The sequence below is a fragment of the Chionomys nivalis genome, chromosome 13 (assembly GCF_950005125.1).
Source record: "Chionomys nivalis chromosome 13, mChiNiv1.1, whole genome shotgun sequence".
Taxonomy (NCBI): domain Eukaryota; kingdom Metazoa; phylum Chordata; class Mammalia; order Rodentia; family Cricetidae; genus Chionomys; species Chionomys nivalis.
The window spans coordinates 72,745,950-72,759,053 of record NC_080098.1 but is presented as its reverse complement, the minus strand read 5'-3'; the positions used below and the strand labels follow the sequence as shown (position 1 = coordinate 72,759,053).

Sequence of the window (13,104 nt, the reverse complement as noted above, 5' to 3'; positions counted from 1 at the left end):
TTCCTCTGAACTATGCTCTAAGTGTTGAGAAGAACTGAGAGAAGATGGTTTCAAAGAACAGACAATATCTCATTTTTCTGAAGCCACTTTAAGCAAAAGAGCCCAACTAGAAAGATCTATAATTGTTCATGTGACAGTCAAGAGTCACTGTGCATGCATTTTAGATGACAAAGAAAATAAGGAAATGACACATACAAATGGGAGCCGATGGCACAGAGGACACTGTGTTTTCAGGAAGGTATTGAATTTTCCCTTGAAATGAACATTGGGTTCATTTTCAAGTGTTCTAGACATACATCGACAGAGGAAGCCAGGCTATGACAGTGCTCATGTCCTCATTGCCAAGAAATCACCTGAGGTAGGACATCACCCCAAGTTTCACCCTCTGAGGTCGGCAGTCCTGGCATCTGAGCCACCGGAATCAGAGCCAGCCAAACGCCAATCTGGGTGTCTTCCAAACTCACTGTGGGAGCTAAGGTGACACACCCTCCTAATGGTTGTCTCCATCAACAATCACCAACCACTTCACTGATGCACCCCACACAAAGCCAGTCTGTGCAAACACTCAGAAGCAGGGGGCTTGCTCTCTGTCCCCTCACATTAGAGGAGGAAAACCGATAGGAACTCATTTTGATGGTGTCAGATGCTCTGAGCTGTAGTTCGTATTTGTATGAACCTGTGAGGGATTACAGATCTGTGAGCAACTGCACTGTCTGAGGAAAGCAAGAGGGGAAGAGAGGTGGGAATTATCTCATGCTGCCCCCCAGAGAGGAATAGTGCTGGTACGCCAGATAATAAGAAACCAGAAACATTATTAGAATGAGTTTATCTTCCTACCTTTCTATCTAGAAATGCTTGTATTAGGTAACAATATTCCTTAAAAGTAAACACAATCATTTGGAGGACCAAGGTAAGACAGTTAATTTTTGTTGAAAATTAAAAAAAAAAAAAAAACATTTAAAGGCTTTCAATTATTTTCATTTGATGTGTTTGAGTATTTTTTCCCTGCATTTTAGTATTTGCACTGCATGCATTCCTGATGACCAGAGGCCTAAAGAAGGCAGCAAGTCTTCTGAAACTGGAGTTAGGACCGAGAGTCCTGTGGGTGCTGGGAAGCTCAATCAGGGACCCCAGCAAGAACAGCAACTGCTCTTGACCTTAGGGACCTGGCCATCTCTCTAGCTGTTCTCCATTAGGTTTCTTTATCTGCTTGTCTGTTTCCTAAGTTATCCAGGCTCGTTCTCCATGCTGTGTCAGGTCTAGGTCATCAGCCTTCTCACCCCATTGTGGGCAGTAGGGGAGGTGGGCGCCAAGCTATAATCTGGTTCTCTGCCTGGCTATAAGTTGTCTGGCTACTTGTTATATCAGCCAGAATGTTTTAGCACAGCACATTTTCTTTCTATTAGGTAAGAATCTGGCATTGGGCATTCAGCGGCGATTTCTGGGTTCACCGTTGATAGCATTTTGACATTTTGGATTTTGAACATGGCCTTCCTTAGATAACATGTATCATTTGCCTCCTTAAATGCCTACCACAAATCGTCTGTCCGTTCTTCTCTTTTCTTAAGTAAAAGATAAATTTAAGGATGGATTTCTTATCACTTCTACATAAAGTTAAAGCCCAAGGATTTAAAAAGCTAAAATATCAGCTGTTTGGGTCTCTCTAGTCACCAACAGATTACGTTAATTTTAAACTCAAATTAGACTCAAACATAGAAAACTACCAAAGTGCAAATTAAAAAAAGAAAGGAAGGAAAGAGAACTCAATGGGTCCACAGTGGCAGAGTAATGATCAAGTAGAGCGATGTCCTAGCCCGGGATGACACAAATCTGCTTCTGATCATCCAAACAAAATAGAGGGCTGGTGCAGAGAGCTGCTAATTAGAACAATTTAGAAAACAAAAATGCTGGAGTAGTTTGGGCCCGCCATACTGGGCTGGTTTCCATGCAAACTCTTGTGTCGTGATTTCTTTCTTCACTGAGAAGGTGTAATTAGCTCAGCTGCAATGGGTTTGAGGCTCAGGCTTCCTGGTGCTGCCAGCTCCCTCGTGACCAGGAGCAGCTGCCACCAGCTATTCCCAAGAGCCTGGAGCTGAGGCCACCCCACAAGTTTGTGCACTCTCACCCCAAGGTTGGTCTGTGCACTCCCGTCCCCCAAGGTTGTGCACTGGCTACCCCACACAAGGCTGTGCACAAGTCACCAGGAGCAGAAGGCTCAGGCACCTAGTAGGTTTAGGTTATTCTTAAAGATTAGGGATCTGTTACTCCCCAAACCAGTCAGTCCTTTCCTACTCGTCATCTTCCCATGTAAGATAAGCCAGGTGTGGTGGTTTAAATGAGAACGGTCCCCCTAAGTTCATGCATTTGAACAGCGGCAGTTGGTGGCACTGTTTGGAGAGACGATGGGACTTTTAGAATAGTGAGTGTTGATGGAAGAAGTATATCCCTGGGGGCAGGCTGTGAGATTTTAGTCAGCCCACTTCCAGCTTACTCTCAGGGCCTCCTGTGTGTGCAGCTGAGATAAGATCTTTTGGCTTCCAGCTCCAGCTACCACACCTGCTCCTTGCTGCCACACCTTCCCTGCTATGATGGACATCTAGTTCTCTGGAGCCTTAAGACAAAATAAAACTTTTCCTTCTTTATCAGCTGTTTTAAACCTGTGTGTCATGACTCCTTTTGGGGGGTTGAAAGACCCTTTCACAGGGGTTGCCTAAGACCTTCAGAAACACAGATATTTACATTATGATTCAAAACAGTAGCAAAATTACAGTTATAAAGTAGAAGTGAAAATAAATTTATGGTTGGGGTCACCACAGCATGAGGATCTGTACTAAAGGGCCACAGTGTTTGGGAGGTTGAGGCTCACTGTTCTGTGAGCTGATTTTGTCATTGAATTGCATCACAGCAGCAGAAAAAGAACTAAGTCATTAGGCTAGCCCAATCTCTCCTTGATTACTGTGGGTTTCTGACACCAAACATTATCTACACCAGCTTCTCACTTTAGAATGTGATGTAGGAAGAAAATAGTGAGAAAGCACTCGTGGAAGGTGCCGAAGAAGCATCCACCAGAAAAGCTCACAATCATGGTGACAGGGTGATGGTGGGAGGATTAGGATTAATCTCATAGATGGGGTTATTTGGTGTGGAGACAAGGGTGTGCAAGGTCTCCCTTGGTGGGTGCTTTGCAGTTCTCCTGAAAAACCAAGCAGCAATCCCTGCTTCCCCGTTTGATGGACTTGGTGGTAGGTTGCATGCCTCGCCATTTCAATGAACAAAAGTATTCCCCAAGCCAATTCTTTTATGATGCTTCCATGAAGGCAAAAGGTGAGCCATCATTTTGAAATTTTAGAAAAGGCTTAAATAAAATACCTAACTCACGTCCCAAGGCTCCTACCCACCAACCCTGTCTTCCTTTCTACCTACAACAGTGGCCAGTGGAAAGCTGGTACCTTTTCCTCATTTTGAGTAAGCAAAACAAAAAGCCCTCCCAAAAGTACAGACTTTGCAAGTATAATTGAGTAATGGCCACAAGCGGGGATGAAGTTAATGGATTTTTATAGATTTATTATTATTTTTTAATATATGTGCCTGCGTGTGTGCCTGGGTGTATGCCTGTGCGAGTTCATGTATACCACATGCCTGTGGGTGCCCAGGAAAGCAAAAGGCTTGGATCCCAGGCATTGGGTCTTATTAAGGCATAAGCGGAGGGTTTGCCTAAGAAGCAACAATCAAAGATGGCAGACCACAAATGCCACTGTTTAAATAATTCATAGATGTTCAAGATCAATATATATATATATATATATATATATATATATGTTCAAGATCAATATATATATATAATGGCAGCTATTATTTCAGTGTTTTCTTTTTCAAGTTTTTTTTTTTTTTTTTTTTTGGATTTTCGAGACAGGGTTTCTCCGTAGCTTTTGGTTCCTGTCCTGGAACTAGCTCTTGTAGACCAGGCTGGCCTCAAACTCACAGAGATCCGCCTGCCTCTGCCTCCCGAGTGCTGGGATTAAAGGCGTGAGCCACCACCGCCCGGCCAAAATTTCTTTTCTTAAAAGTTCACAAGGCTGATGGATTTTTAAGTCTACTTATAATGAACCTTAAACCACTATATAATTCTGAAATCACAGACCCAAAACCTAAACAGTGTACCCAGCAGAGGTCATTCTTTGATGTTCCTTTCCCTCAACCCAAGACCAACCAACTTTCTGTCTCCTTAGATTTTCTCCTTCTAGACACTTCTTGTAAATGGAGTCACACAACACTGGCCTTTGGTGCCTAGCTCCCTTCTCTTTGTATCCTGTTTTCGTTTTGTTATTTTTTTTTTCTTTTAGATTTATTTAATTTGGTGTGTGTGTGTGAAGGCTTTGCCTGCATCTATGTCTGTGCACCATGTGTGTGCCTGGTGCCTGAAGAAGTCAGAAATCAGATCCCCTGGAATGGGGTTAGAGTTGGTTGTGAAACACTAGGTCGGTGCTGGGAACCAAACCCAGGTCCTCAGCAAGAGCAGCGAGTGCTCTTCATCACTGGGCATCTCTCCAGCTCCTTGATAGGATGTTTTACATTTTATCTATGTTGGGCAATGGGTCAGATGCCATTCTTTTGTATGGCGGAATAACAGCCTATCGATATAACAGCCTATTGATTTACCATGTCACGCTTATCCATTCAAAAGTCAATCAATACTTAAGTTGCTTGTACTCTTTAGACATCATAAATACCTTTCGTACCCGCTTTTGTGTAAACAGAACTTTTATTCCTTTGAGCATATTCATAGGAATAGGATCGGTAGGTTACATTGTGGCTTTATGTTGAAAAATCTAAGCAATTGCTAAGCTGTGTGTCCCAAGCACCTGCATAGTTCTGCCTTCACACCAGCAATGGACGAGAATTTTAATTTTCCCACCTCCTCACCAGTACGTATTACTGTCTGTTCATCTTTATTACAGCATTAGTGGTATGAAGTGACATCTAACTGTCATTGTCCTTTAGTCCCCTAATGACTGGGGTGCTCAGCATCTCTCTGTGTGCTTCTTGGTCCTTCCATACCATTTTTAGAACATTATCTGTTCAAATATTTTGCTTAGTTTTGAGTCGAGTGGCTGATCTTTTTATTATCGAGATTTTCATTACTTGTTTTCCAAATTATTTTTCAGAGATGCTCTGACAATATATTGGGCTTCACTTACTTCGGTCCTAGCCTTAGGATGAAATATGCCCCTATTGATTTGCATAAAACTTAAATCACAACATTTATTGAGTTCTTTCTTTGTTCCGAGTCCTCTACAACATTTATTTTTTAAAAATGCTGCTGCTTGGGTCGTGTCTTTCTTCTTTTCATACTCATGAAGATCTGCAAAACCTTGCCTCAGAGAAGTACCCCCTTGTTTCTCTGAAACTGGAAGACACTTATCCCCACCTCACACCAAGAAAAACAAATTTAATAAAACAGATATGCCTATAAAATACCATCTGCACTTTAGACGCCTGGGAAAAGTCAACCACTTAGGCTTAGGGCAGGTGCTGCTTCCAAGTTCTGTTTCGGACCCTTAAGAGTAAGGCTGCTCACATCTTCTGCAAACACTAAGGGAGTCTCCCAACTTGACTTCTGTTTACTCACCACACACCAGATACGAGCTTATCAAAGGAAAAACCATCACAGTACAGTCTGCTGAAGAGCATGGAGCAAGGTCGAGATTCATTTTCTTAAACCAAGTGTAGCAAAGTTGGCAGCGGGAAAGGATATAGGACACAAGCTGAGAGGGCTCGTCATCGAGGTAAACAACCACGAGCTGTACCAAAGCCAAGAATGGCAGTGCCTCCACCAGCCCCACCCTGTTCTGGAAGGGAGAAAGTGACACAAACAATAATCAGAAGATTTCAAGCCCATGCTAAACCTTCCCTCTGCCATGATCGCAGGGTTTCCAGAAATGTCCCCATTCTTCACATCCAGCTTCCAAGAGCTCTGTTTACTCAGAGTGTGCCGACCCCAAGTTGCCAACGGCCTGGGAACACTGTCTGTAGGTCTACCCGCTCGTGAGGGGCTCTTCCAGAGCAGACTCCGCCACTTTCACTCACTGTGGCTCTGTGAGGGAGCTGCCAAGGTCTCCCGGATACCGTTTATAGAAACAAATCCATACATGTTCAACCCTTAAGGTGTCTAGCTATCATTTCCCCCATCAAACGGAAGTTCTTGGTTAAGCCTTGATCCTTGTGTCCTCAGCCAACACCCTGGAAATGCTGACGCCTTTTTGTCGTGGCGATGAGACGCAATATTCTGGAAAGCCATGGTGAAGGACGGTTCGCCCTAACACTTATATGTTGGACATAGACATGACTGAGAGCATGACCATGTTCCAATCTTGCTGGTATCCAAATTGGAAGAGGAGATTTAGAGGTGCATTCTCCCATTAAAGCCCATGCATGTAAAAATAAAGAAAAATAAAAATGACGAAGGACATGAAAAGATGACAGCTACCTGCATTCTGATGAGAGGGCCCCGGGAGGAAGTCACAGCACTACCACCATGGTTTCTTGGAGGTTTCAAGTATTGTGAGGAGTCAATTTCTATTCATCAGCAATATTTTCTTATGTCAGCTCAACTACCTTATGAATACATGGCCCTTCCACCCGGAAATGGTAACTCCTTGCTGGGGCAGCTACTCACCCTATAGTAGTCGGTGCTGTACACATCCCTGGACATGCCAAAGTCACCAATTTTCACCAGCAGGTTCTCCCCTACCAGGCAGTTCCGGGTGGCCAGGTCACGGTGCACAAAGTGTTGGGACGCCAGGTAGACCATGCCGGCTGCAATTTGCTGAGCAATGTGAAGCATCTGAGACTGCGTCAGCTCAGTGGGCGGAGTGCCCTCCGCCATCAGCACCGCGTCCGGCCCGTGTGCCCTACGGGAGAATACAAGAGGCTAGAGCCTCCGCTGGAAGACTAGAGGGACTCAGTTTCCATTTAGCGGCTGGGGCTGGGGGACACTGCCTGACTTAGGAGAAGAAGAGGGCAGAACGCTCCATTTCACCCACAGTTTTATCTCCACAGCCGAGAGAGCGCCCGGCTGCCTCATTTCTCCTGAGTGGTATACCGGGGTCTGTGTGGACTAGAATAGTGAGCTCTCTCATGCCAACCCATCAACAGACTCATGTTTCGGTGAATTCAGAACTCTGCTGCCGTCAGACATTGGCCACGGACTCACAAACTCTGAGAGAGTAACCTGGCTGAGATGGAGTTAAAAGGGGGGGGGGGGCAGAGAGAGACTGGATTTCCTGGAGGCCGGGTCCTAGCATCAGAGGGTCCCCAGGCCTCCTCAAAGCCGCGTTGCAGCTGGTCACCCTGCTCGAACGCTGATCACTCCAAATGTCCCTGTCAAAGATGGTTAGCTCAAAGTCCCCTTCAGCCCACCTGATGTGTGACAAAGTGGGGCTTTCAAGTAAGTCCTTGACTCTTTTATGGCTAGAGTCCTAGCCAGGAAGGTCATTAGTCTCCACAAGCCTACCGCACAGAAATCAGTTCCCCTTGTGTCCTGAGAGGGCGCTGCAGGGAGTTAAGGAAGGTGCTGTCCCCTCTGCTCTGCAAGGTTTGGGCAAAGCTTCCCTCCACTCCATGGGAGACTAAAAAGGGAGGGGGGTCTCCATCGAGGAAGTGGGTGATTCCATCTTTGGGTCCCAGAACAATTTGGGTGTTTGAAAATGAGAGGGCAAGAATTAGCCAACATTTTTAGCATGCATTCCGCCTTCCCTGAACTATTCCAGCCCAGACATAGCCTTTCTCCCTCAAGGCTGCAGCCTGCAATGTCTTTCTTTGCGTTTCTAAGACATGCTGTCACCAGGCCTTTCACCCTGCTTTCTCAAGGAACAAGCTCTGGCAGAGGCATGGGGCGTGTTCCAGTCCACCACTATCTAACACCCTCATCTGGGGAAGTCTTTGAACTTCACTAATCTGCAGTTTCCTCATGGGGATATTATGTGGGGGGTAGGGGGGATTCTTTGTCTCCTCCTCTGTCTCTGAATATCTAGGTTTATCCATTCTCTTGGGAGGAGCTTCCTGGTTTCCTACCAGGCAAGTCTTAACAGATTTCATCTTTTGTGGCACCCGGGAAGAGCCCTGAGAAAGTGTCCCTGGAGGTTATAAAACAGAGCACAGCATGGCACAGAAGCCAAAGCTCGGGCTGTCAGAATTGAATTTGAGCCCAGTCCCAACCCAAGAGAGTTCTGTAACTCTGTAACCTACTGGGCCTGTCTCTTCATTCTATAACCTAGATCCTTTAAGCAGCCTCCTAGAGCGTTGGCATGAGGAAAAATTAATACTGAGTCTGAGGGGCACTTTTTTATAGAGCTGGGGGAGCTTTTTATAAAGTGGGAGATATCTGAAGAAAACAAAGCTGGGTCTGTAATGGAACTACAGAGCCCCGAGGAAAATGGGAGCTTTCCTTTTCTTGAGTATGCCAAAGTCCCTCCCACCTCAGAAGATGACTCACCCCAAGCTCAAGATCAGGTAAAGGACTGAGAGACATAAACTATAGGGGATCCAAAAGACTAAGAAACGTCAGGCATTCAAGAAATGAACAAAGTCAACGTCAGTCATTGCTCCAGCTGCGGAAAGCTGGACACCTGAGTCTGCAGGAGGTCACCGTTCCAGGGGGAAGGAAGTGTCCAAACCCCTCCTCTGAAACACATCATCTCTGCAAACCTCCTGCAGCAGCCTTGTGCACCAGCAGCAGAGGGAAGCTGGTGACCTGACACCTGACCCAGTGCTCTGCATAGCTCTGTGCATGGGGAGGCTCGCACGCCCTTGAACCGCCCTTCCCTGCTTACTTCTGAGAATGTAATGAGGATTTTCCCTTTGGGGCAGATGTCCTTCCACAAAGGACAGGTGAGTGTCCTGGATAAGTTCTTAAGAGAATTGCAGAACCTAGGTCCTCCTATATCACTCAAAAATAAAAAAAAAAAAAAAAAGTGTGCTGTTCTTCCAAGAGTGGTGATAACAATGCTTCCCCAGTGCTCTGGCTTGGGGAGTCAGCAGCAGGCTAGGGGACCTACAGGAAGCTGCTCAGCCTTCCTGGTCTGGTTGTCTGCACTGAATGGGCTCTGTAATTGACACCTCTTCCCTTACCACCTGTTTGGATGTGCAGGGCTAGGGACCGATCTCAGGGCTCGTGCAGATGAAGCAGGTGTGCCTTCCCATTGAGCTGCATCCCAGCCTCCTTCAGATTTGTTAAAAAAGTGAGTTTATCTGCTAAATTTACTATAAAGTTATTGGCACATAATAGTCATTAGTGTTTATGAAATAGAGTGTGGTATTTTAATGCATGTGCATAATGTATAAGGTATGTTAGACCAAAATAACTGACATACACACCATCTTAGAAATTTACCCTCCCCTTGTATTAATAACATTATCTCTAGAGCTATTTTAAAATGTGCAATTAGTTGTTGCCAGCCATTGTTACCCATTGTTATCCATCTCATATAGTGGGTCCGTATACATCCTTGTAACAGGCACTTCTCAGGAACGAGGAAGCGGCCCAGAGGCCATGGCTGGAGTCTCAGTTCTATCCTCTGCTTCATGTACCACAAGGCTGTGCATAAAATAGGGAGCGTATTTATCTTTAAATTTTTGAAGTATTATTTGGTTTTCATAAATTAACACATCTAATATGCATAGAAATTCTGAATAAATATTATTTGTTATTGCTTGAAAATTACTCATCTGTCTCCACATTCAGAGGGAACTTGGGAGGAATTCTGAAGGGAAAAACTATGAAACTCTTAAAATGAAATTGTCCTTCCCACTGTCCACCTCATGTAAGACCTGCTGCATTGTGCTCGGTATATGAAAGGTTGGAGAGAAAAGACATCTGGCTTTATCAAGCACTGCCAAGATGCTTGGCGATCTGGCATGGCAGTTGTGTGCCAGGTCTCCTCCCAGGAAGAGGACAGCCCGTCCTTGCCATGCATCGCTGCACCTGAGTCTGCTCCTTGGCAGCCACACCAATCCAGAGTGTAGCAGATTCTGGAATCAAGCTGAGTTTCCAAGTTCTCCACGCCCTGCATAGGATGCCAAGGGAGGGCCTCAGAAGGCAGAGGGGAAGCTGGGGTGTAGCTGACAGAAAGCCAAAAGATGAGTGGTAACAGACACACTCACATGCACATACACATACATGCACATATACACATGCATACACACATGTACACATACATGCACACATGCACATACATACTCATATGCACATATACACATGCACATATATTCATACCCATATACATTCACACCTACATACACTTGAATACATACACACACACATACCCACATTTGCACATACACTCATATCCACACAGCTACACCTACACATACTCACACTTACAGACACACACTCATTCATACATTCACACATATATACACAACTCATACATACACACAGACACACATATGCTCCCCATCCCTCACATTGGCACACAGAGCACACATTCACTAATACACACTCACACATATGTACTTAAACTCACATAATCATACATACACTCAACACCCATAATAAGCACACACACATTCACTCACTCACAGAGCACACTCATACATAAACACCCCTAGTCACACCGATTAACACACATACACACAAACACACACAGATGTCTGAACATGCAGATGCATGAAACTGCATCCAGATAACTGCATGTGGGTTTATTTTGTTATAGTATTTAAGAAAAAAACATTTTTGGATTAGGTAGAGAGCCTGAGGAATGATGAAAATATCTCTCACAGGAACAACTAGTCCTCAACCAAACTTAATACTTTCCTTCTTCTCACGTTGGCTCTCACAAAGCCCAGAATCTACCACTGCCCCCTGACTTTCACTCACAGTGAATGCTTTGATAACACGGGTTCTCTGGCCATGCTGGAATGCGGTGCCTCACCCTGATAACCTTACATGTAAGATCCATCTCTATTTCTGTTTCCGCCCGATGAGAATGAAGACATTGTTTCCTTTCTTCCATGTCATGTATTGTCTATCTGACTCACTGTATGCTTCTCCCTAGACAGTCACAGGATGGGGACATTCACCAGGGGACCCTACCAGGGTGACAGCCAGCCCGCAGTCTTGATGACCGAGCTGGTCACCAGGAGAATTCTTCTCCAGACTTTGCATACTGTGACTGCCATGCTGGAGCTCAGTACACACCCACACTGAGAAGACTCAGTTCATACAGGCCACAGCTAGGTACCAGCTTCATGTCTGCTTAGGGGTGGCAGCTCTGCTGTTGTACCCTGGCATCACCTCAAAAGCCTCTCTTAACCCCTGGCACTCTGTGACTTAGCTCACACTCCAGAACAAATGACTTCCTCAGGGCTCATGAGTACTCTAAAGTCCCTCTCACTCTCTTATGTCTCCTCCTCCCGCTGTCTGAGGGGCGGGACTGCTTGAGAAGCCATTGCTGAACTGAGACTTAATGAGGTCTGGGCTAGAAATCCAAGTGGTGCTAGCACCCTGTTTCTCTTTTAGGGACCCTGCTTACATACACATTGCTCAAGGGGACCTTGTTAGCAATAGTCACATTTGCAAGACTTCAACGGCTCTGTCAAATGTTGTTCCATCCTTTTCTTTGAAATCTTTGGTCTTTGGGCTCCGTCTGTTCCATTCTAGATCCAAGAGCTCCTGAGGGCAGATCAGCTCCACACAATAGCTCCCCAGCTTCCATGCCCGGAGCTGTTTCCTACTTCCCCTCCCCCACTCCGTTCCTGCCATACCTGGCATCCCAGATGCTTCACTCTGACCCCACTACAACATCTATAGTGCTGCCTAGTACCTTCGCTTTCTGTTTCTGTAGCCTTGGGTAGTGCACTTGGCACGCTCTTCCAGACACATAGCGTCATTAAATGTAACAAATGCTCAATGAATGCAGAAGGACTAATTAACTACACTTTAGGAGGGATGACCAGGCAGGAAAAAGGAATGTGTTCCTCCTTTCCCTCTGTTCCTTTGTCCATTGTGTGCGGGTGCTTGGGTTTCCCTTTCCCCTTCCCAGGGGCTTCCCATCCTTGCTCCTGGTTATCTGAGCAGTGACATTCTGGCCCCCTTCTCAAGCCCAGGGGGGCTCCACCCCTCACTGTACCTAAGGAACTTGTTGAGGTCTCCGTGTTTCATGTACTCAAAGACCATGATGAGTGGGTCGCCCTCCACACAGACGCCATAGAACTTGACAATGTGCTCATGCTGGAGGTTGGTCAGCAGCTCAGCTTCACGGTGGAAGTCCTTGCGGGCGTTGTCACTGGCGTCCTTCAGCGTCTGTTAAAAAGGGAACACCAAAGAGAGGTTGTTTTAGTAAAGAAAGCCATCAGTGAGTCCTAAGAACTCTACAAGGGATGATCACATGTCTCATTAATTACCCGGAATGTCAGGAAGCCCCCTAATCCCTAAGGAAGTGACGTTCGTGTTTGCGAGGCCTCACCCTCGTGGGCGCACAAAGGTTTGTAGCTTATGGAGCAGTCTCCTAGGCTCATTCTCATTGAGTTCCCAGGGGAGTTTATCTTACAGGCTCCATGCTGCTTGCCTATGGGCTGGACCAATGATCACCAGGGTTTTCTGCCACTTCTGGGTGCCTATTGAGACTTCCATATTATGTATACCTCACCTCTGCTCATGGAACCCTTGAAAAAGGTTGTTTTTTTTTAAGTTTCATCTATGCAGATGTATGTGTACGGAGCCATAAAATAGGTGTGTGTGTGTGTGTGTGTGTGTGTGTGTGTGTGTGTGTTTGGGGACCACAGAGACTAGAAGCGCTGGATTCCCTGGAGCTGGAGTTACAGATCGCTGTTAGGCATGCAGCCCTCTACAAGGGCAGTATGCAGTCCTAACCACTGCGCCGTTCCTGTAGCTCCTTCCAGCCCCTGATCATATGACCCTTTAAAGACTAAATTCTGAAGAGACCTCAGAAAGAAAAGCACAGTGAGGCTTGGTGGACCAGGCCTCCGAGCTGCAATCAGGATCGTGTTCAACCTTTATGTGAGATCCTTTCAAAGCTTTGTCTAGCCCAGTCCACGCACACTGAGAAATATCCTGTTCCCTCAGCTACAGGATGATAATGCGGA

General features: G+C 45.7%; 1 protein-coding gene across 4 annotated transcripts in view; it reads right to left on the bottom strand.

Annotated features, from left to right (window-relative positions):
• Ntrk2 (neurotrophic receptor tyrosine kinase 2) overlaps positions 1-13,104 on the bottom strand; it is a 320,663-nt gene that overhangs the window by 51,037 nt on the left and 256,522 nt on the right. For all 4 annotated transcript variants that reach the window (XM_057787616.1, XM_057787617.1, XM_057787615.1 and 1 more), the window contains exons 15-16: positions 12,129-12,301; positions 6,677-6,911 (exon numbers count right to left, since the gene is read on the bottom strand). In XM_057787616.1, coding sequence (XP_057643599.1) covers positions 6,677-6,911; positions 12,129-12,301 — 408 coding nt within the window. The remainder of the gene's footprint in view (positions 1-6,676; positions 6,912-12,128; positions 12,302-13,104) is intronic.